We start from the raw sequence: 25,218 nt of genomic DNA on the forward strand, positions 1-25,218 counted from the left end.
GTTATTTAAAGGAGGGTTCAAGTTTGCAAGATACCCTTAGATGTGTCTCAGTGACAGAATGTGTGTCTAATTAACCAGCAAGATTTCCAAGTGGACAGTCAGCCCTTATAACAACTCCAAGTCAGAACACAAAGAAGGGAATGCACTTCCATTGAAAGAAAACTCAGACATGGAGGTGAGGAGAGAGCACATACTGTCTAGTTTGGATTGTCCCCCACCTTAGCTATTCCTTAAGTCAGTTCCTGAGAGACAACCAGATCTTTACATGTTTCAATGGAGCCAACACCTAGAAACCAACCTTCTGCAACTCAAGATCCACTGTTGCTTTTCAAACACTGATTTAACCAAACTGATCTGCATCCAATGTACACCATATTTCAGCAGATAAAACAAAGGAGTTCTGTGTATCCTACTGCACAGAACAGGCTCCTGATGATACAGTTCTAGCTCCAACAAACAGAAAACACTGCCATTTTACTGTATTAGCTTCCAACCTGAAACTCTGAATCCTGAAAAGCCTTTTGAAATGTCATACTGAGGACTGAATTCATGTCTGAATCTAGCAAAAATAAATCTAATGTGCATGCAAGTACAGACACACACTAATTGATTTCTTTTTTGCATAATATGACAAGCCAAGATACTTCTTACCTGTATGATTTTATCTCATTTTCTATAAATCAAACCGGCACAATTCCTTCTACTAGCACCTTGCTCATCCATGTCTTCCTCATTCCTCTCCGTAACAGTCTATTTCTGTTCTTTTCTGGATTCAAACATTTATTACTCAAGAGAACTATTGTTTAGCAGCCTACCTAGGAAAAGAGCTATCAAAAACCAATTTGCCCAATGCTCTGACTTGTCTTAGTAGATATCCTCAATAAACCAACCATAAGTGACAAAGAGAAACAGTATCTGGAGATCTAGGCAAAAGGTCAACTAACTGTAAAAATAAATTGTTTAAAATGACAGTCAAAGACATGGTAGTATGCAAGTGACACTTCAACTGAAGCAGCGGTATCACCTTCCAACCCCTCTTTAACACAAGTAGTATCACACAAAGCTCGTATGTTAAGAATGATTTTTTCTTGGTAATCTTCCTTGGTTCCACACTTGCTAAATATGTCTGTGCCATTCTGTCCCTGGTGTTTATGGCACACTGGTATTTCAAATCCTCTTGAGCTGTGTAAAGAGAGAATGCTTAAGAGAACAACAGGTAAGGAGACCTATAAAAACAGGCACTGTACCTAACTGGTGAGATCTTCCATCCCCCAGTGGGTATCTCTGGTACCGTGGGACGCTGAATGGAGGAAGGAGATGGAATCTTTTCTCCAGCAATGGCTCAAGTCTGCAGGCAGAGGGATCAGCAGAGTGAAAGAAACTGTACACTTGGCTGCAGGCTGGACGGACCTGGCATACTTGGATGAGAATGAGACAGAGGAAGAGAATTCAGTATTACTCCTTTACAATTGTCAAGAAGTCTATACAGAAACATGGTTAACATGGTCTTCTGCAAACTCCAGACTAGTATATATCTGGCCATAAGAAGTTTAACTGGTTTGCTATTTTGTATGGAAAGAACACTACACTGCAGAGAAATCACAATCTGAGATGCAGGCATGTAGCAGACATGAAGACCAGCCAGAGAAACACAGAAGGAAGGAAAAAGAAGCTTCAAAATCTTGTAAATACATTATTGAGCATTACAGCTATGATGCTCAGCACTTCAAGTATTTACCAGCAAAATGGTTTGATGGGCCTCTTACATACAGAGAACTTAAATCTAGGTGACAGCAGGAGCAGGTAGGTGTCAGGAAGCACTACAATTTCTGAAGTCACCCTTATGGAAGCTAACGCATAGAAATGAGGCTGGTCACACTATAACAGTAAAGCCATGCTTATGATTATTGCTGAAGGTGTGCAGCTCCTGGGGATTTGGAGTTGCAACTGTAAATGCAAATCTGAAAATCACGTACTCAGCTAATAAGGCATTCTTTTGACTGTTTAGTCATACATAGCACCGAAGCATAACTTATACCCAGACGGGTGATCACATGAGACTGTCAAGGTCTGTAAAATAGTCGGTGTAGTCACTTTTCACCACACCGCACTTCAATCACACTGAGTCTTGCCTGTGCAAGCAAATAAATTCATTATAGGCTCATTAAACTTAGAATGGTTTGTATAGTACTGCCTTACATGTTACAACAGTCAGTTTATTAACTACAAGAGAAAAGGAATGACAAAAGTATTTAAACAATATGTTTGGGAATATTACATCTGCTCTCCATGAACTCCATGTAAGCAAGACACGGTTTCAAACCTGCTGCACTATACAATAAACGCTAAATGTTTTTTTGATAGAATTACTTTCATTGTGGTGGTAACAAAAACCTAGTAATATGTCTGATGTTCTTCCTTAGAAGACATGTTTGGCACAGCACTGTTCCCATGCACAAGCCAAACATATGCTTAATTGGAAACCATGAAGAAAGATGTTAGAGTTTTAATATAAGGTGTCATGGAATATTAGATCTAATGAAGTCTCTAAGTGACATCTCTCCACCCATCATGGAATAAAAAAAACCCCAAAACCCAGAAAAATTAAACCCACACTACTTACTTTCTCATTTTCAAAAGCAACAGTCATGGTATTTGTACATAAGCAAAACTAAAATGAGCAAACTTGATGCTGTACATCTTCCTCTGCTGCAGTCACAGTCACCAAGAGCTACATCAGAAACACTATATTCTTATAGGTTTTCTCAAGTGCTCTCCATGTTGCTGGAAGGACTTTAAAAATTCTCGTTCTGGTACTTGCTGCTACTAACGGTATACAGGGATAAATCTTCACAAAGACTATGTTGATGTTTCTGAGTTCTAAGCTTAATAGCTTAGGAAAAGATTGATACTGAGTTGCAGTATCAGCATTGCCATGAGCAGGTTACCGCAATGCTTGGTTTTGTTCTGTTTTGTTCTACAGAAGCTACAGCACATGCACAGCATTTTTTTTCTCAGGCTAGTAAGACAATTAACCTTCTACTGATCATAGAAAAAAACCTTCTCAAGATATCCTGAGATAGCTGAAAATACCATTCTCTAGCAGAGCCCAAGTACTTGGGCATCTTAAATCTTAAGTATGATAATGAATCACAATCACATCCATGAGGGCCACACACTTTGTGTTGAACAGTCTAGAAGACTTCATGTCACGAAGATGTCAATACTCACAGCTTCTCAAGAAATTCTCTGGGACATATCTTCCAATAAGAATATACCTATATACAATCCAGTTCTGTCAAACCATGAACTTTTTTCTTCTTTGGACATGCAGTGTGCACTGTATTTTCCATTTACTGACTCACTCCGAGGATAAAGCAACATCTCTTTAATTCTGCAGGATTTTTGTCACACAAAGCAAACAATATGGGTATCTGGGGGCATTAATTGAAGCTTTGTGCGTTATATGTTGTGCCCTTCCCAGCTCTCTTTTTAAAACATTGTTATCAGTGGCAATTACTAGGTTTCCAGCTGCAAGATAACCAAAACCTATTTGTAATGTCTGTTGTACGTTGATTTTTCTAGAAAGGATGGCTCTGTGCATCAACAAGCACATCTGGTAGCAGATGAAAAGAAAGTGGGAGATAATAAGACTGCTTGTAGAGGACACCACAGCATCCTTTCCCTTGCCCACTATCAAATAAATAGGAACTTCATGCCACCTTTGTTCCTTTTCCACCATTAAGCCAGTCATATGCAAACACTATTGCCTGTGAAGTTCTCCAGGAACCAGTATCAAGTACTCTTTTTTTTTTTTTTTTTTAAATTATTCTCCAAGTAGGGCACAAAATGTGCCCATCTATTTACTGTGCTATGAAAACTAAGTAAATTCTCTCATGTATTCCAGTTAATTGCATCACATGAGAAGCAGAGGAGAAACACCAGCAAGACCTCAAAGATCCAAGACTACTTTTGATGGCTTTCTTCAAGCTGCATTTTTTCAGTATTTGCCAGAAAAAAAGGAAACAGGTCACCTGTGTGAGAGCATTTAAGCACAGCAGAGATTAATTCTTTGCAAGGAAAGTATAATTCTCTTGCAGAGCTCAAGTATTGTGAAATACATTCTGTGAGGTACAGCACTGCCCTGCATTATAATTAAAATCATATTCTGGCAAGCCTAAAACTTTGACATATGTGTTTCGGGGTCTAGTGCTTATAAAGTAAAGCAGTAAACTGGGTATTCTCTTACTAAACTAGAGCTTCCTTCCCTAATGGGTAGTATATTGGTTTACTCTTTCTTTCTTGTCCTGCTTACTGTCAGAGTCAAACATAACGGAAGTGCCTAACGTAATTAAATCAGTTGCCTAATTTCACCTTCTAATACTTCTTGTACAGGAACTTTTCCTATATATGTCTGCCTTCTGTACATGCACAAGAGGCAGATGAGAGACAAAGAAAGCCAAAATACAGTAAGTTATTTTGTTTTTAAAATTGCCACCTAAGACAAATCCCAGTAGCCTCATTTTTACCTTCTTCATGCTTTGCCTGCATTTCAGTGAGGGAAAGGTATGATCAACTTGCAGAGCTTCCCCTGACCCAGTGAACCTACTTCACAATATAAGGTTTCATGAAGGCAACTCTCACCTATGTGAATCCAACATTACTTCTAAAGGGCATGTTTATATGGCCAACAATGACATTTAAATGTAATTGTCACACTTTTGAACACACAAGTGCTTTCACATGCAGCACAGCATCCAAGGGAAGGCTTTCAGACTGCAGAGAATTACACACAAACCGTATCACTTCAGAGCAATCCCTTTGTAAAAAGCCACAATTCCATTACATTTTCACAATTTTCAATACATGTGTACATTCCCTTGAAGTGAAATGTGATTTAATCTGTGCTCATCAAGACTGACTGATTGGAGGGGCTTTACCACACAGTCAACTGCTGACAGCCACCACTGACTATAGAAAAGATGTGTCAATGTCTGCCACTGCACTGCCAGTATTTTCTACTTACTGTGCAGTAACTGGCATCTGCTAATCAGCATTTGTCCTCAAAGACTCTAAAAACATGCCTAATGAAACAGATGCATGCTCTATTTCATATGTGATTCCAGATTAAATGTGTCCATTCTAATTCATTAAATGGAAACCACGACGTCTTGCAAAAATATCAATTCTAGCTCAAAGAATTGAATCCATGTGCACAAATTAACACCAACAGATTTTTCTACATGAAGTCCTACAAAAAAAATCCCTCAACTCCCTGCCCCAAACCCCACAGCAAAACCCCCACCCATCTTCAGAGGGAAGTGTTGCTAATCTTGTGCAGAAACCCCGAAGACAGAAAAAATCCTGTCAGATTTCTAATGGTCTGAAAGACATGGGTTTGGTAATTTTTGTAATTATGGCAGGTAAAATAACTTTCAGTTTATATTACATTCCAGTTTATTCCCACAATCAACTGTGACTTTGAAAGCTCAGTCAAATGAAATTACCCAAAAGTCTATAAATTGAGAAGAAAAAAACCGGGAGTCCTGAATTGCTGTCTCTTCTCACTATTGCAAATGATTTTTCTCCTGCACCTCATAAATGACCACACCATTTCCTGTGAAGATACTGTGCTATCCAAACCTTATACAATGCAGAGAGTCAAAACACAAAATAAATTTTGAAAAGTAAGGTAAGCTCTTACTACTTTAACTGAAAAACTGGAAAAAAACAGATGCATTTAGAAATAAAACAAAAAATCCTGTACGTGTCTGATCACCAGGCTCTATTACCAGAGAGGATAAAATGGCTTACAACCAAACACACCTGGGGGCCACCTTTACCCACGAAGCCAGATGTGAACAAGATGCAATGCCAAACCAAGCGCAGATGTTATTTTTGGTATCTTTTTCAAGGACTGATCCTTGGTGATCCGTGTAAGCTTCATGTTGTATGACATGGAATATATGATTAACAGGAGACTGAAAGACACACTATTGTAAATGTGTGAGCAGTGATACCCCCAGAACAACCCTCATCAACCTCACTACCTACCTACACTAGCCCTCCCCTCTTTTAGAGGAAGAAACTTACCTCACTCCCGGTCTTTCAGTAGGCTCCTTTATTTACCTCCTTTTATAAGATTTTCTTTGTTTACAAAGGTCATTAAACAGCCTGTATTCAACCCCCAGAGAAAGCTTACCATCCAGGCCAGGCAGAACAGTACTCCTCATGGCCAGCACCAAACCAAGTGGCGATCCAAAGAGGAAGAAATCAGACACCTCAAATTCAAATCGGCCCAGGTTTACTTCTGAGAGACTGGAATTCACAGGAGGAAAGTCTGCACCTTCTTTCAACACACTTGAGTGGATGCTGAGCAAAGAAAATGCATTGATACAACAATAATGAAGAGGGCATTCAGAGAAAAAATCCATTCCCCAAACAAGCTGCTTAGAAAGCTCTAGCATCTGTATCTAGATCCATGCAATAGGGCTTGAACTGAAGACAGATGCTGCAAATATAGCAGCCACTTATCATGATTTCCAGTGTGGCTATTCAGTATTTTTACTGCCTTCAACATGCAAGGGTTTTCTAAGATTATTCTACAGAATACTTACTGCTAAGTTACATAAGGACTCTGCAGACTGAAGTTTACCTCCTCTCCCTTTTTGCAGTACAGATGTATGTAAGTTTATTCTGAAACTTCTGCTATAAATTCTAACCTACTCAAGTTGTACAAGGACAAGGGTATTAAAAGGTTATAGTCAGAAAGTATGTTCCATGGGTACATAAAAAGCATTGTCCTAATCTATTTCCTGAGCTATGAACTAGAATTTCCTTATTTTCCAATTATTTATTACAGATTAAAATTACTGCTGCTTACAGACAACTTTAAGTGATTTAAATACTTTCACTTTGCATGCCATACATGCGTGAGGTAAATACAGGTCACCTGTCCCTCACTGACAAGAGAAAAGACTCGCCCCTCCTTTAGTTCTCCTGGAGATGCAATAACTACATTGAAAAGCAGAAAAGTAGCATATACACCTGCTGTCCAGTCAAGCGACAGAGCAGAACACGCCTTCACAGCGTGCAGAGCCTGACAGAGATGCTGACCATGCTGACTTCAACCAGAGCGGTAACTGAAGCCCCCATGAGTTATCTGCACACTACACTCTGCATCAGTGGTCAAGCATGGATCAGAACCCAGAAATCCTGAAGACTGGTCCCAAATCAGGCCAAGAGACCAGGCCTCTCTTTCAATCGGTGAACCTACTGACATTCTTGATTTATAACCTGATGTTCTTAACTGAAACTCTGGGGACCAGGCTTAGGGCCCCTTTAGGGAAGAAATGACGAAAGCCAAGCATTAAATCCATCATTGGCACAGCAGTTCAGTGATACCTCTCCATGGACAAAAAGCACAAGCAGACACACTGAAACACAACCACAGCATGTAGGACGAAGACACTTCTGTGTGAAAGAGCGATCTTTGTAACCTCATTACTCACACTGACACACCAGCTCTAAAATGCAGTAAAAGGAGCTCATGAGGAAAAGTCTTAGTGATCTTATGCAAGTCTCAGACAGGAATCCAAAAGCTTGGAATCTCTCTCTATGTACAGGGTGGGTCAGAGGATGACATGGTTTGGTCTGATTTGTTTTTCCCCTTACCTTACCAAGGAATTTTTTCTGCTATCTTCAGCCTGTGTTTGTCCAACTACTCCTCAATAACTTAGCAACAGTGTGAAGTCTGACAAGTCCAAAATGTGAATGAAAGGTAACACTTTTCTATCTGCTTGATTAAGTAGAGCTGAATGTAAAGCTTTCAGTTTAAAGTCAGATACACCAGAAATGAAAAAATGCTTGGAAAAAACATCATTATCTTTATCTTTTTAATTATCCAAGTCTGAAGTGCTTTATACAAGCCAACACTGTGCTTTAAACATAGCACAGTATTCCTTCCATACAAGGACCTAAAAGTGACTGACAAAAATAAGTCTTAATGCTTTCAGTCACAGACAAGCAAAAAACCCAACCATTCTGCCTCAGAGGAAACATATCGATATCCAGAAAACCCAATGGTTTGAAAATAAAAGCAGAACAGTCAACAAAACCAAAGCAAAATACATTCAATCAAAGCAAGAAAACACAATTACCTTTAACTGCTACTAACAAAACTGCCAGACTTGAAGTACAGTAGTAAGTCTGCAGTATACTCAACTGTAGCAGAACTGAAACTTCAACACACAATTAGACTTCTCCCTCTGCATCACTCCCAATAAAATAAAGGAAATAAGATGATGGACAGAAGAAAAAAAGCACAAAGAATTCTGGTAAGTAAAAAACGAAATCCCTTAGAACAGGCAGAAACAATGAGACAAAGGGAATCTTTATGTTCCCATCAAATCTGTGTTTTAAAGGCTTCTTAGGATCCAGGAAAGTCAATTAATTTAACGCTCCTCCCCCAGCCTCCTCATCATTTAAGACAAATGTTTATGCAGGGATTTTTTGTTTGTTTTAAAGATGATCTGAATAGCTCACAGATTAATGGGAGCACCTAAAGCAATTATTTCACTCTTTAAAGAATAACAGAACGGCTGTTAAGTGAAGTCAGAAGAATACTTAAAATGAAAAATATAACAGAAATTTAGAATTATAAAGCATTCATCTATCTTGATTTGTGGGGGCTGCACTGAAGAAATGGAATGACCTGCATTCAGTTTTGCATATTCAAAACTCTCACAACTGAATAAAGATTAAATAAAAAGCCTCCACGTGAGCACATTCATACTAGACCCATTGTATCTAGTTTTCTTTGAGGGGTATAAGGGACTTCAAGCAAACCTCTGGAAACACACCACAAACAATAGAAATTATTCTGTTGCTCTGATGCTGACAGGCTCCATTCAATAGCAAGTTCACTTCTTTTACTCAGTCATCAAACACTAGTTACCTAGACAGGAAAGCATGATGTTGGGTTATAGTATCACAGTCATAGGTGGATGAGTCACTCTGCTTCCGAGGCAGTGGCTGCCTTGGCTTCTCATCCTCCATGATTCCCGAGATGTCAATATTGCTTTTGCTCAGGCGTTTGCTGCCACCCAGACTGGAGTCCTCTGCTAAGAGGGGATTATCCTTCATAGAATGAACAGAGCAAAAGGAAGATTTAGACAGTGACCAAAATATGGCAGAGCTTATATGAAACGGTTGCAATGATACATTCGACCTCGCTTTATCCAAGAAAAGGATAGACCTTCTCTCTGCAGTAGAAGATAAGGAAACAGATGAATTCCCTGTAAGATGTATAGCCTAAAAGCTGGAAAGAGAATCAGAAATATTTGGTGTTTTGTGGGGTGGGGTTTTTTTTTTGTTTTTCATTTAGTTGTTTTGGATTGGTTTTTTTGGTTTGGGTTTTTTTTTTTTGGGGGGGGGGGCAGGGCAGGCAGGGAAGAGTAACACAAAAGCTTTATCCCTCAGGATTTCATCATTCTTAGAGAACTATACATATCATAAGGTAATCAGAAGGGGTCTTACCTGCGTGCACAAAATGCTCATTACAACATTAATGGTCTTGCTCATCATGTTCCATGGATGTGGGACCTGATTTTTTTAAGAATGTGAACTTCTGCGGGATGCAAGAGGAGACCAGTGGTACCATACCTTTAAGGTACCCCTTAAAATAGGAAATAGATTGTTTTATTGTTCATTTCCTCCAGCACTTCTGCAGCTTGCACGAACATCCTTCCTGACATTTCCCTATTATCCCCAGACTTTTATTGCTGCATCCATTTCAGTAGCCAATGCAAATACTGTTTTTCAAAACAAATGCCATCGCACTGAATCCCCCCATTCACACGTGAGATCTGGGTATATGAGGCATGCAAGATCTGGTTCTTTCTAACAACTAACAACTATGTAATCCAATCCTGTGTAAATCTCCTTCTATTCAAATCAACAATATAATGCAGTGTGTGTGGCAGTGCCTGATGTCCATTTTTACAAAACTTTGAAGATACAAACATCAACAAGACACACTGGGATAACAGATACAGTTAAAAGCCCTTCCAACTGCATAATTACTGGTTTTCGTCCATATTCTACTAGCTCTTACAATGCAGTACTAGAATTCATGGGATGATATGATACAACTACCATTAACATCTTAATAACTTACAGAAGATTAGTTTAGGACCAGCATGTTCACAGTCAATTATTCCTGTGATAGTACAATGAAGAAAACAACATGCGTGTAGGAATCCCTTTCTGCATTTCATAGTAACATAGTAAAATGCACATCGTGCCAATTTTCATATGAAAGTCATGTAAAATTTAGGACCTTGTTTGGCATATACTAATGTATCTACAATGTTAAAACTAAGTCTCACTTCTGTAGCTGTTACTGCCAATGAGTGCAGACAACTATTTCACGTGGCCAGGCAGGAGGTGGGAGCTCCTGCTGTGTGCTGACAGCTGACTGCCCCCAGTGTTTTGTGTGTTAAAGTCATGTAAAATCAAAATAAACTCTCCATCTAAAATATGTGTTTCTGTTAAGTTCAAGCCAGAACCAACTACAGGCCCTACTTGTCTTTTTTCATATCATCAGTAACTTTTATTTCAGCTGACACGAACCATGTAGCTTGATTTGCCCCACAGTTTCCAACCTTTCACTGAAGCTCTGTTACAACATCAGTCCTTTTTAGCAACTCTATCTATGCTCCAGAACACCAGGGACCTTTCAAAGCCAAAATTCCTATAACCAAAGCGTTCCTGACAAGAGTAACTTTTTACAAGTGAATTCCCAAGAACGTAAGTGAACATTTCTCTACCTGCTCGTGTCTCATGATTATCTTAACTGGTTCAGCAGTCAAAAGGCATTTATTTACCTCTTAGCCTTCATGATGAGTTCCGATCTCTAGCTTGTTCTCAAGCAACAGTGCCATGAAAATGCAATATATTTATGATTTTAAATTATAATTTGAATGCTACAAATAATCTGCAACCCTTGCCTAAAATTCCAATTTGGTGCTTTTAATATGAATAAATTTGTTAAGCGTGCATAAAAATATTCATGGTGGCAGGCAAAATGAAGGTGAATTCACATACACAGAGTGGAAAGGGATTTTTTAGAGATTGAACCAAAGCCCACGAAATGCACAGACAAATCCATTTATTTCAATGGGCTGTAGGTCAAGGTCTTAAACATCATACCATTAGTAACTCCTGAAAACCTTATCAGTGCTGTTAAGGCTCAGGGTTTCAACAAAACCCTGCTGACATTTTAAGGTGCTCTCCGTTAAAATCATATGGCAGATGCATCAGCGTCTCAGCTCCCATTACCTTTTAAAGAAGAATTCCTGTCAATAGAGAAAAACGGCAACCCTTGAAGGTGCCAAAACAAGAAAGCAGATGCAAGGAATTAGAACATTTTTGTTTATAACTCTTGATTTCCTGGTGGTCTCAGGAAGGCTGGCTGTTCGAAAGGCACAGCATTAACAGTAATGTAACACCAAACGCTTTTCTTCTAGTCACACACATTTCTTCACAGTATTTAAAAATCAGCTTGTGACACCACAGAACTAGTAAGATGACTTTTTAGTAACGGAAGCTAGCATCTCCATCCCTGAAAGATGGCAACAATTCACCTTTCTCTTCTAAACTTCAATAACAGGTTTTCTTTGCAGAGGGTATGTTCTTCTCTTGTGTCATAAGACAATCTCAGGCAGGTCAAGTTTTAGAGGAGTTTGACAGTCTCGGAAAAATACTGTGTGGGAAAAGCATGAAGCTCCCTCTTTCGCACTTCTATCATTAAAGCTAACCTGGCATACCCAGCATTTCAGTTGTGCATGTTGATTTACTGGGCACGACGTTTCCGTCAAAGACACAGGAGAATGCTAGCTGTTGAGATTTTTTGAGGTTTTTGGGATTTCTTTGTCAAACTCTAGAATAATAACCATCACCTAAAGCAAGTCAGCGGGACATGGCATATTATTATTGTACTGCAGAAGAAATCTTTATTTTCTTTGGTCAAAATCAACACATTTTAAACTTGATTTTCTATGGGTAAAACTCAGGTCTTCCAAAGTAGTTTTAGAAAGGACTGGGTCCCTGTGAGATGACCCTAGGGAAGGTCACTGGGAAATTGTGTGAAATTAGCTAGACACTGTACAAGAGAGCAGGATTCAAAGCTGTTCTTTTCCTTGTTGCATACAACTCTCTCCCCATGCTTACCTACATTTTCTCCAGCACTGCTCTCTGCAACTGTCTTCTTGGACATGGCATTATGCTGCTGCATTACACTGTTGAAGTGTCATTGTAACATTTTTCACAATTTGTAACAGAAAACGCCCCAAGTGAAAATAGACTTTATCATGCTCAGTACATTTAAGAAACTTGCAAAGAGTGTAAAATCCAACTAGACAAAACAGAGGATGTGAGGAAGAGTGCAAGGCTTACAGATGAAGACTGAGGCATGGTAAGTTAAGAGACTTGGCCAAAGTAATGCAGACTATTGAAAACATCCTAATTGAATATATTTCTCTGAAGCTACAGAAAGAATGAGTTCATAGGACACATATTTTCCATAAACTCAGTCAGTACGGGACCACATTAGCAGCTCTGTGCACGTGGGGTAAGATTTCATGTCAAGAAGAACCTAATCTGTTCTTCAGAATTATGTGGATGAGTTACAGGAAAACAAAACCATGACAGAAGCAGTATGTGATCTACAAGATGAAGGTTCCTACACTGTACCACCTATAGCCTTCAACAGCCAAGAGGCTCCTGCCTTCTGTGACAAGTGAATAATTAGTTTTATTCCCAAGAACAGGGAACTATAGTTAGTGCCAGTTCTGGAGTTGGCTTTTATCCCATGAACAATCTGTTCATGTGATAGTCACTTGGGGACTGAACTGGGACCAAATTAATTTTACACGTTACTGAACAGCCATTCAATAGGGAAAGCCTGACAACCATTTCAGAGACAGAAGGTTATTTGGTAAGAATAACTATCACGGAGAAACTAACTTTTCTAAACTGTCACCATGTCTGGGCATCATGGTGAAGAGAAAGTGTTCAAATTTATAGTAGTCCGATACATTTAAAAAAAAAAAAAAAGTCTTGTATTCAAACCTATTCAAAAAACCTGGCCAGATTTTAATCTCACTGGTTTGCGCGCTTAGGTTCACCTTCATGACACAGTTTTTCTTGTATAATGCAAAAGAAACTGAGCTAATCAGCATTTATAGTAGCCAGATCAGGGAGTGAGATATATTTCCAAAAAATACACTATACCACTTAAGAAGCTACTAGGCAACACGTCAGAAGAATGTTGAGGTGATCAATATAAAGCGTACTCACTGTATTTTCAACAGTTAAAAAGCTTGTTTTCTATCGCTACAAGCTCTTTCAATTCCCCCACATGCCACAATTAGAATCTCATCTGCAGTAAAATGGGATCAATGTTGAGATTTCAATTAGTCACCCACAGGTAGCTTTTATTTATTCTTGATTCACGTGAAGCAAATCATCAACTTTCTCCATCTGTTGTAACAAAGAGTCATCTATTCCTAAACTATGAATATTTTAGCTGTTGCAACAAGCAAGAACCTTCTTCCTTTTCTAAGAGACAGTGTTCCCAACCAAGTACAATGATTGCTAATATAAGGCTTTGGGTTTCTGCTTCCGAAGATGGCCCAAGTTCACTTCATCCTTCTGAACTTTAATAACCCAAGGAGTGATATGATGATAACGACAACACTTGCTTATTTGTTAGGTATTTTGACATTTACCAATGTGACTGTTTTTTACAGAGCAAGTGTTACTAGCCTGTTCTAAGCAGAGTAGTTTGCCCTACTTCAGATTCTTTTATTGAACACATAGGTAAATTTTCAAATACTCCCCTGTACACATGCAACAGTTATCGTGATCTCGGTAATCACATTTCTGCCTATACTGTAGAAACCACTATCTGTTATGGATAATCCTGACTTGTATTTACTGGAAACTAAAATACAGAAAACACTACAACACAGAAACCAATAAATACTCACCTGGGATATAGAAGAATGTACCAGCCTAATTCCTTATTTACATTGTCTCACTAAATTAACTGGTCCTCTCTCTCCAAAAGCAAGTTTCTAGTGCCTAAAACTGTGAACTATTCAGAGAATATAATGGTCACTGCATCACCAATCTAGCTTACTATTATAGACCACTTTGAAATAAACAGAGTAAGGAGGGAACTATACAAACCTGATTTACTATACTGTTGGGATTTACAACCAGAACATAAAATGCAGCAGCTGAGAGTACCTCACTCTCACCCTTATTTCCAAGTAGTTTCGTTTCACAAATGGCCCTGATATTTGTGAAATGGTAAAGGAAAAAACTCTCTTATAGTTCTGTGTCTCAAACTCTTCCAATGAGATCAATTTCTACTGGAGACACCAAGAAAGGCGGAAAAAAAACCCCACCAGTAAAAAAAGAAGCCTTCTGAACATGTTTCACATGAGCAAGCTGAGAACAATGGACAGAAAGATAAGAAAGGGAAAGAATACTTAGTTCTTCTGAACACACAGTAGTAGAAATGAAGACGGGAGGAGAAAAGGGAAAAGATGGAGAAGGGAATGGGAAGAGCAGCTCTGTGGTATCAGGAAAGAGAGGAATACAGGAAAGTTGAAAGTCTAAGAGCCGGGAAGTCAAAAGAACCTGTGCTCCCTAAAGCCTGATCCCCTCTCTCAGATTCACCAGCAGCCCTTGCACAATCAACCCCACTTTAGAATTAGGATCCAGGAGGACCATTTCTCCATGTACTTTGCTTGCAATGCACTGTCCTCAGTGTTGGTACTATCAAAGGCTGGCTTCTGAGAATCCAGAGCCTTTTATTGGGGAGTAATTCTCCTTCCTGAAAATATTTAGGAATGTCTCTCTGCTCAAGAGTACTCCTATCACACATAGCTCTCAATGAACCAGGCAGGTTGGTATCAGAACCCATTTTTGAGGAGACAGGTAACTAAAGAGTCAAGATATGAAACAATTTGGCCAGGGTCACAAAACCATCAAAGAACGGAGCACGGGCACCTCACTCAGTGCCAACTCTAATACATCACACCCCTTCTCCATATTCATTCATTCTGAAGCACATAAGAAAAAAAATTTAAGTTCAACTAATCTTAAGTGTTGAACACAATAATGAAGCTTACATGCTACCATGACTTTAAAAAACATTGTGCTTTCACTATCATAAGATCTTCCTGCATCACAATTAGAATCAGTCCTCCCTTCTCTCCAAATGTAACACTCATACAGCCACTGTTACACTCAGCAGTCCATTCACAGATCCTCAGATGACTTGCATTCCTAATCAGGAAGGAGGCATTCTTTCACCAGTCACTAAACTTATTCATGAACACATCTTAATGCTACACTACCCCCAGGCAGGGGCACAGGGAATTCCAGACTCTATGTGAATGAGTTAAAAGATTATGGAAAGAAAGATAAAAGATTTTGGCAAAACCAGGAGCCTACCAGCAGTTGCTGAGAGAGCACATGTTTGCATCTACAGTTAGGGATACAATAAAGGGCACTTGGTAACCCCAGTTTAGAAGATTTACAGATAAAGCCTTCACTTGTGATTTCTGTATAACATAAAACAGAAGCTGCAGACTTAATTTTCAGACGGCAATTCCTTGATATATGACCAAAATCCCGTGCTATCATGGCAATTTATCAAATCCTCAATTTTTCTCTGCTTTATATGGAGCTGATTTCCGCCAGGGAATGACTCTATAGGGTTTCAGCTGTGGGGAGTTTTTGTCTTCACCTGGATGCTGCTGATGCTTCCTCTCCTGCTACTGTTCCGACTCCCATCAGCTGTATTAGAATTATAGCAGACGGCATCAAAGCCCAAAATTCCTCCAATGCAGTCACCAATGAGACACACCTGAGGAGATAAAAATATTTTTGGGGGAGATGTAGCAAGTGTTTTAAAAGAAACAAAAAGCATCACAGCACTGCAGAGGAGTCGCAGTCTTACTTTATACCCTTGTTCCTGTTTTTTTACACCTCGGTTCCTACTCCAGCTGAAAATGTCTGGCCACTTTCTCCCAATTCCTTTTATCTCCAGATGTATGCTCTGTGCCAAGAACATCTGTCCCAGGGACTATTCTGACCAGCTGGGAGCTCTGCCAAATGGGCTAGAACTCTTCCAGCTGCCTGCAGCCAGATTCCAGCTTGAAAAGCCCAGATCATCAGACAACCAGTCTCAAAAAAAGATTTCAAGCTACTTAACATTTCCTTCAGAGTCATAGGGAGAAGGGGACCTCAACAGATTAAAAACAGTACTCCTCTATCAAGACAAGGGAACGGGAGTTCTAAATGAGGTATTAAGAAAGATTCGCTCTTGCTTCACTTTCAATATAAACATACAAGCTACATTCAAAGTATGGACCTGGGAATCCAAATACATAGAGAAAACTGGGAATTCAGTAGTCAGAGTAATTTCATGGCATGCTAGAATCTACCTCAGAAGCCAATTCCACTGAACACCTCTCCATCCCATAGGAGTTGATTCCTTCTCCCTGACCCCCTGCCTGTGCCTGAGGATGGGTAAGAGCTGTATTACCTTTCTCCTTGCTAACACCTGCTACAGTTGCACAGGTTCCAGCAACCCTCTCCAATTCTCAAACTGAAGCAAACATCTAGTCTGTTGTTCCCGACTCCAGTTAGTTTAACAGAAGACATTACCTCACCTTACAAACTTTAACTTGTTTCTAGCCTTTACGCAGCTTGACTACCACATTAGTCTACAAGTTTTGGGTAAGAGGATGTGCCGGTTTCTTCAAGAGAAGCGTGTTAGGAAAAGTAAATGCTTCAAGATGCATGTAGAGAAAAACCTCAAACTCCTCTTAGTGCATCTCCACATACCACGTTCTCTTAATTGAGTACATTTCTGGAGATAAAAGCATTTTTAAAAATAAAATAAAATACTGAAATACATTAAGGTAACATCTATCCTAACATAATTCTGGTTCTAAAGTTGTATACAATTTAACAGCGTGCTGATTTACTCTCTGATTTTCAGATTCCTACACCATGCAATGAAGTCCACGAAGAACAGAAAATTTTATGATACAGGTGACCTTAATAAAATTAACAGCACATTCGGGGGTGTGTGCTTGGTGGGATTAACAGTATCTGTTTCGATTTCAATTTACCATTCCATTTCTAATCCATCCTCATTATTATTGGCATTAATGTAATGGAATTAAATTGCGGCAGATACTGTATAAATCCAAAAAGCCAATCTCTGACCTAAGAACTTGCAATATAAATGGACAGAGGAGACCAATGTATGAAAGCAAAGATATACACAGGATGGGGGTCAGGTTATATGGTATGTATTTTAGAAGTACAGGACTAATTCAGCGGTAGAGTTAAGATTTCTATCTGAGGACCAAAGCAAAGCACTGCAGAGAGCACAGAGAAGTCACTTCCATTTTAACAATGCTGGTAATTGTTAATGGTGAAAATTCTGTGGAGCATACAGAGGTCATGCAGACTTTTCCATGAAAAATACTAACATATGTGGTTTGTAAAACCAAGGAGATTTCTTCGTAGTTTTATCAGAGAAAAAACCCCCGTAACACTCAATTTCTATTGAGATAATTGTTTTCACAGTTACTTCTGTAACTGGTATAATTCTTTACATAATCTCACCTTTCATAATGTTCTGTCACTGCAGCTGGGCTGTTTTTATGCTTCAAGCAGGAATAATTTACTATGGATATTAAAACTGGCTTCAAACCAAATTTTAGTCTAAGAATACTGATACGTCACAGCATGATGTTATTACTGCCACAGAAAAGAATTTGTGTAATGACACACACACTTTCCTTCAAAGATTACACTGTACCTTATATTAAATGTCTCCTCCCCCACCCTTTTTCTGAAGTCTGGAAGTCACTGTACTTTAACGAAGTCAACTGTTCTATTACTACTGTGATGGAGGCAAAAAAGAAATAGCTCTAGTTAAATGTTGGGATTCCTTATGCTCTTACTCAGAGATGTTCCAATTTTTCTATCAGCTATAGCAGGTGTGTAAGGAACTCAGTAACATAGATTATCATTTGCCTTGGGCTGGCATGCTCGTTCACCACTTCGCATACCACACTTACCTCACAGCTAAGGCTCTTCTACATTACCAGACTTTGTAGCAATACTTAGTAAGAGCAAAGAAGGTATAGTATCTTCTAGCAACTTAGGAAGTGTAAGGTTAGATACTGCATAGGATTCCAGAAGTGTCTTTCTCATGCTGGGCACTGAGAAGGCATTTTGCATAGGTAACCCCACGTTAACATTCATTCATCATATTGGCAGTATTGTCCTACACTCATAACTCAAACCCCTCAACACAATGGATTAAAAAGAAACTGCCTTGCTCCAAAGGAATTTTACTTTGATGTATGACAAAATAGTCCTACCTGTCCATTAAAACCAGCCCCATCTGTAGATTTGAGAAATTCATTGTAAACTTGATTGGCTCTACTGATCACCATGGCAACTGCATCCTGGTACTGAGGGGATGAAACAGCCAGCAAGGGCAAGGCAGCCAGTGGGATGTGGTCTTCACTGCTGCTGAGACAGCTCTCATCATAGCTGTAGGGATTTAGGCTAAAGAAGGACATGCTATCATCAGGAAAAACGCAAGAGGCAGCAGCACATAGCATTAGAGAATGAACAGTTACTTATTAACAGATATGGGGCCATTGCAGGTCACAATGACAGAATACAGAAATAATCATTTTCTCACAGAGTTCAAGCTTAAAAAGAAACCTCAAGGAGTTACGGCTTTATGTGAATGAGATCACGCTACAAGGCATTTCTGTAGTTAAACATATATGGTGCAATTTTTCCACATACAAGCAGACATAATTTAGAACAGCAGAGATTACTCCATTTTACTTTTTTTTTTTCCATATGGTAACTTACTACATCAAAGAATGGAATCCAATCATCACAATGGAATATTGTTTCCTAGAACACAAGTGTGACAGATATATAGTTCAAAAGCACAGAAAAACATTTTCCCAGTGTCTCACCCTTTCAAAAAGATGCAACAAAGCTGCACGCATTATGAAATCATACGTCAATGTTTGCACAGTAAAATTTTGCAAAACAAGAGGTCACTTGGCTGAAAATTTAAGTTAGATTTGATAGGATGTCAGCTTTATTTTATCTTGAATGTGCAAGTTTCTCAGTATATTTGCCAATTGTGTCTTGAATTACTTGTTATTAATGAGTGGGGAAAACAATTCACAGAGCACCAAGATGCAAGGTACGTTACTGTGTGCCAGATTTTCTTACAGTAAGTTGACTGCCCTTTAGAGATTGAAGGAAAGTCAGAAGAATTTTGGTTAAGCTCATCTGAAGTTCATCCAGAGCTGCAGGCAGGCAACTTCATCGTATTTTGTATTTACTTTCTTTAGGAACTTGGTGGGCTATCACAGTATTAGAAAGCTGGCTGCCTGAAATGGAATTAGTCTGTGTCTTTGCTAATACCTGCATCCCTGAGACTATAACAGGGTCATGGAAGATGAACAGAAGACTTGCAACACTCAAGTATGAAAGCTGGTCCATGTTCATGTCCTTACCCTCACTGGACATTTCCACACTTGCCTCCTGCTGAAGCACTCCAATGATTTGGTATTTTTCATCCAAAACAGTATACATTTCTATGTCCTGGAGCTCAGCTGGTCTGCCAAGCTGTGTCAATTTACCGATTTAACAAAGCTTCATTTTGCCAGCTGATTAGAAGATCCAAATGCACAGCAAACATAGTTACGAATACTAACTCTCAAAAATTAAAAAAGAACTTGAAAACCTACATAAGAAGGCCTCATCTACTATAACAACTGGCATATAACACCTCAGAAAGGGAAAGGAACAAACATAGGAGAAAAAACAATTATGAAGTAAATGTTTGAAATGGAAAAAAATACCTGCATATATTTTCATAATAAAAGTAAAATGCAAACAATATTCATAAGAGAACTACACAAAACAGAGTCAATGGAAAAATAAATAGCTGGTTTGTAGCCAAAGGAATATAGATAAAACTGAAATTGAGCAATTATTGTCTAGACAATTAATCACAGTTAATTGGCTATGAAATGAGGGTTTGGGATTTTTAATTCCAATTTATTTTATTGTAAACGTTGCAGCTGCAGAGACCTCCATTGTTATCCTGCATTGTTATTGTAGGCACAACACAAAGGGAAGAAAGATCCAGACTGAAAGAGCGTATGGAAGAGATGGAAGTTGTTTATCATAGGGGACATGCTAAGTATTAGTGCTGAAGCTGAGACAAACAGGTAAAATATCATCACTGGAGCTGAGAGGAGCACAAGTCTTGTTATCTTGATGCACGGGCAGGACACTGCAGGAGGTCCTTCCCAAGCACCACCTTGGAAAGGTCATGGCGGGTAAGACTACACCTGGCTCCCAGGGGAGAAGTGACTGACAGCACAGTGGCACCTGCCAGTGGGGATGGACTGAGGTTGCACCATGGAGATGGAGGGTGAGAGGTTATCCAGCCTAGGGGAGAGCAGGGAGGAAAGGAGGAACAAGGGAATAAAATCTTATTCTGAATGCAGAAAGCACCTGGCCAGATGCAGATCAAGACAAAACACTGGTCCCTCCTCAAAACTTCCTCAGGTCAACAGTACCTGACCACAGCAGAAGTGAAAGGAGAAAGCAGAGGGGCAAATCACCCATATAGTAACATTAGTTGGATAACTGTCGCACAAAAGTTCTTTGACATTTATGGTTTGCCTATCTCACTCTATCCTGACAGTCCTAGGGACTTGCTACTGCTGTTTCTGAATTCCAGAATATGCATTTACTTCCTCCACTTTCCGGATTAAAGAGAAGTAAGGAATAGAAAATAGTCAAATCATAATGACTGGACTCCTCCATATACTTTCTAATTAAATTATAAAAGTATTTTAAAAAAATTGATTAGGAAAATGCAACACCAAGAGCTGCAGGACCCACCACTGTGCAAGGAGCGTGCAAGGGGCTGAGCACTCCAAAACTCATTCAATAAAATACTTCCATTCATTTTATTACTCATATGCTTACTATCCTACTTAAGTGTTTCTTTACTAAATTTAACTTCTGTTTTGCCCCTTTTCCCCTTCTTTCTTAAGTTTTCTTCTACCCACCCCCCACCCCCCCTAAATTTGCAATTACTGTTCTTCAGTTTGGCTAATACTATAATTTAGGAGCTCTAGTCTGAGGCGCGAATCAACGTATGCTCATCAAATCATATGCTACAAAAAGCATAACAGTTGATCCACTCAGGGATATTTTTCTCCCTGAAAAGGGAAGAGATGGCATCCAAGTCATCTAGCTGGAATAAGAATGTGCCTTAGTTTTAACCCTTACCTGTTCTTAGCAGCAAAGACAGAGATAAGCGTCACAGGAGATCAGTCATGCATTATAAATGTACACATGTTGCACAAACAGTGTGTCTTTCTGATTTATAGAAAAGATACAGGAAACTGAAAGTGATGGGAGTAGATGGCAGCAAACCAGATTAAACAATCTGAACCAATTACCAGGTGGAGTGATTTTACTTTGAAAGATCCCTTTCCTTTAACCCACCATTCATCAAGCAGGGAGGAAAACCACATAGGTGCATTCAGATGAAAAGTCCCAGTGGAATCCCTCTGAACCCAGGTGTGCAGCGCACAGACACAGCGTAATTCACAAGGTAAACTGAGGGTTGTACTACCTTGGCACGCACCTTGCCTGCACATTCAGAAAATGGAGGATACATTCAAACCAAATGAGATCTTGTGCTGCTGCTTAGTCAGTCATCTGGCTCACCCTCGATCAAATATTACAATAATTAAAAACACACTTCCTCTCCTACAGCTTGCTAAATGGAATGTTTACAAGTTTAGGTTTCATAACTGCATCCTGGAGTTCTGGCTATGAAATTTGCTGGCATGAAGCTGCAGAAACGTGAGAGCAGGGAATCATCTCTCCTTTTGTCAGTCCTAGATGGGTACATACATACATACATGCAAGAACGTACCAAGGCAATACTAATCTTATGTGAGTGCTTGGAATGATTCTGCAGGACATTCAAACATCCAGCTTGCCTATTTTCAGTACTCTAGCTATTCAGTATTTCAGTATTCTAGAATACAGTGTGCTGCAACAAGGAGGAATAAAAACACCAGAGAAAAAGTGCGAGCTCTCTTCATTTGGGCTGCCAGCACACACTTTTCCACAGTAGCAGCTCTTCTTCCAGATAGTTGGGACCTGCAGGCCCTGTGTTATAGGATACCACAGAGACACTACTGAGACCTGTGTTAATCAATGGCCCAACTGGGCAAGGATGCTCTCCCAAACACTCTTTGACACTTCACCTCCCCTTCTACTATCAGTCTTCTTGCTTTACAGGGCAGCGATTTGGACATACACACATTTTTTCCTGGTTGTACTCCCCCTTGATGTGAACTGTCAGGCACACCTTCCATCATTCTGGTCTGCACCCTGCTACCTTTTCTTCCTATACACCTGTAGCTACTTTAAGTCCAGCTAGTATTTCAGAACTTTAATGTATTCCCCATCTCTCCTCTCTAACTGTCATCTGGACACCAGGCATCATCATTCCCACACTTTATGGTCCAAAACACAGTTGCAGACCTCCTTAACCCTTCTGCAGGATTTTTGGCTCTACATGAGGTTCAAATGAAGCCTTGGGCACTATATTGAAACAAAAAGACTATAAAAGTCACCATCACTTAGGGGAAGCCTCAGACAAAACCAAGATAATGTTCTCTGATCAGAAAAGAACTCAAGCAAATCTGATTGATTCTCTCCTCCCCATCACTACAGAGTTCACTAGTTATTGCTGGTTTACACTTGGTGGAAAACCTGAAGCAGACCCAAGAGTGTGTGTTTCTTTCTCCTTTCTCTATCATGCCATATTTATGTCATGGAAAATACCACTAAAGAAAGAATTGTTACCTGAAAAGGTTCTCTCATTTAATGAGTGAATTGCAAGACTGAAAAAGTGAGTGAGGAAGAGCAGCTACTGAAGCTGATACATCCAATGAAAGATTTCATTCGTTATTTCTAAACTCATTTCACTAGAGCCACAGGGACAAATAACAACTTCAAAGAGATTTCAAGATTTTAATCCTTTCCCTTACTGAATATTCTCTATCTGCTCAGCTATCTGCTACAATACTGCTTGGAAATACTTACTAAAATACTTACTTGGAAACAAGAGAGAAAGCTGCTGAACAGATTGCTGGGCAGGGAACAAGTCTGATTAAGATGTGGCCCAAAGCAGCAGGGAAATGGGCTTGGGTCACTTTCTCAAACACAGAACTGAAGGTGTTGATGTCTGCCAGCTTGCTGCTGTGGTCCCCACCTCCAGTGTCTAAGATGCTCCCCCCATGGAGGATCAAAATTAGCACATGAGTTTTGCAATTCTGGTGTTGAACTCCTTCCTGTGAGAAAAACAGAATAAGAATGGAGGACGCATTTTTATGGACAGTGTTGGTACACTTGGTGTCAGTGTTCACAAGCAGTTAGCAGTGATTTTTTTCTCCCACCCCCACTGTGATCCTTTTGTGATATTTGCCTTCGCAGTGCATGTGTGTGCCCTGTGTTCCATTTAATTTAAGTATGTCTGAACTAGGCAGGGCACACTATGCTCTGTCAGAAAACCCTTGCAGCACAGATGCAGATCAGCAAAGATTATAAACAGTTTTGTGTAGATCAAAAGCTATTTTAAATCTATTGAGACTGGAGAAGAATTCCAGTATCCACAGACAGCCTAAGTGAATGTCTGTCTAGGTATCGTGGATGAGGATCCTGCATTTACTGGAAAGGTTCTAACTCAAATCATCACAGGTTCTAAAAAGACATCCAGGAGAAGATGATACAGTTATCTCAGCCTTTTGAGATTGGCAACTTCTTATTAATATGAAAAATGGAGCTCGCTTACCCAGACATTTACTGAAAGAGTGAAAAAAAAAATGTATCACTGCTGATATCCATATTTATGGGTATGTGTACAATAAACAAGACATTACCTACTTGAGACTGGAAAAACATTCTGAATGCCTGACAACTCCACTTTTTTTTTTTCTTATTTATCCCTTGAGAGTTATGTACACTCAAAGAACAACTCAGTAATACATTAAAAGATAAGGACTTTTTTTTATAAATCTTGACTGCCACTTACTTCTTTGCTTTGGATCATGTGATTCCTGGAGACTTCCTAGTTCCTGACCAAATATGAACATGCAACAAAAAGAACAGTAACATTTCCTGTATTTGTCTGAGGATTGTTAATTACTAGATTAAGTGATTCAATGAGACTCAGGCAATGTTCTGGACACTTCATTCTTAAGTTCTAGAACAAAAGTCACAGTCTACAACAGTAAATATAAAAGAGAAGAATTGCTCTGAGTTTAACAAGAATAACATTAATCAGAACAGCTGCCAAGTAAACACACACACACACTCTCTTCAGGCTGTAGTTTAGTGAGGGATAGGGGCGGACCTGTTGTTAACATGCACAAAAAAATTGGTAACTTTAGCACCTGCCTAATGGTAATAAAGAAATGGTTGAAAATTAGAGCATTATAAGCCGTTCCACAGAGCTACTCTCTGTTCAGCCCATGATTTTTAGTATCCAGTGGAAGTATTTATTGTGAAGGGATTTTGCTGATCTGCCTTCTATCTACTTAAGTACTGGATCTCACGAAATTTTTGAGGTTCCACTTTGCTGAAATTTTCTATTTCCCTTTCCATATGGTCCCATTCCAGTTATTCAGAAGAAAAATTTAATTCTCTTTAAAAGCTAAGAGTAGGTCCTTCCACAGGCAATGCCAGCTTGTAAGTAAGTGGCACTGCTGATAGGTTGGTTGGAACTGTGAAAGCTTCAAAACAGAGGGAAAAATTCAAGCAGGTCAGTATTGCTAAAGTCACTGTTACAAAAAGTCTCTCAGCTGGTTTTAACTGGTATCCTTCACAGGAGGACTCAAAGGGAATGAAATTAATTAGCCTCTCAGCAGTAGCTCAGCCATGACTGAGACAAGGGGCTTTAACGGCTAATCAAAATGACATCTGAAGTCAAAGACTGTCATTGTTTTCAGTGGGCTGTAGGATCTGAATTCTTCAAAAATG

At 39.3% G+C, this 25,218-nt stretch overlaps 1 protein-coding gene across 2 annotated transcripts in view; it reads right to left on the minus strand.

Annotated features, from left to right (window-relative positions):
• PITPNM3 (PITPNM family member 3) overlaps positions 1 to 25,218 on the minus strand; it is a 118,111-nt gene that overhangs the window by 21,737 nt on the left and 71,156 nt on the right. For both annotated transcript variants that reach the window (XM_056338110.1, XM_056338120.1), the window contains exons 5-10: positions 23,296 to 23,531; positions 18,483 to 18,672; positions 15,824 to 15,943; positions 8,957 to 9,138; positions 6,203 to 6,372; positions 1,248 to 1,418 (exon numbers count right to left, since the gene is read on the minus strand). In XM_056338110.1, coding sequence (XP_056194085.1) covers positions 1,248 to 1,418; positions 6,203 to 6,372; positions 8,957 to 9,138; positions 15,824 to 15,943; positions 18,483 to 18,672; positions 23,296 to 23,531 — 1,069 coding nt within the window. The remainder of the gene's footprint in view (positions 1 to 1,247; positions 1,419 to 6,202; positions 6,373 to 8,956; positions 9,139 to 15,823; positions 15,944 to 18,482; positions 18,673 to 23,295; positions 23,532 to 25,218) is intronic.

The sequence above is a fragment of the Falco biarmicus genome, chromosome 1 (assembly GCF_023638135.1).
Source record: "Falco biarmicus isolate bFalBia1 chromosome 1, bFalBia1.pri, whole genome shotgun sequence".
NCBI lineage: Eukaryota > Metazoa > Chordata > Aves > Falconiformes > Falconidae > Falco > Falco biarmicus.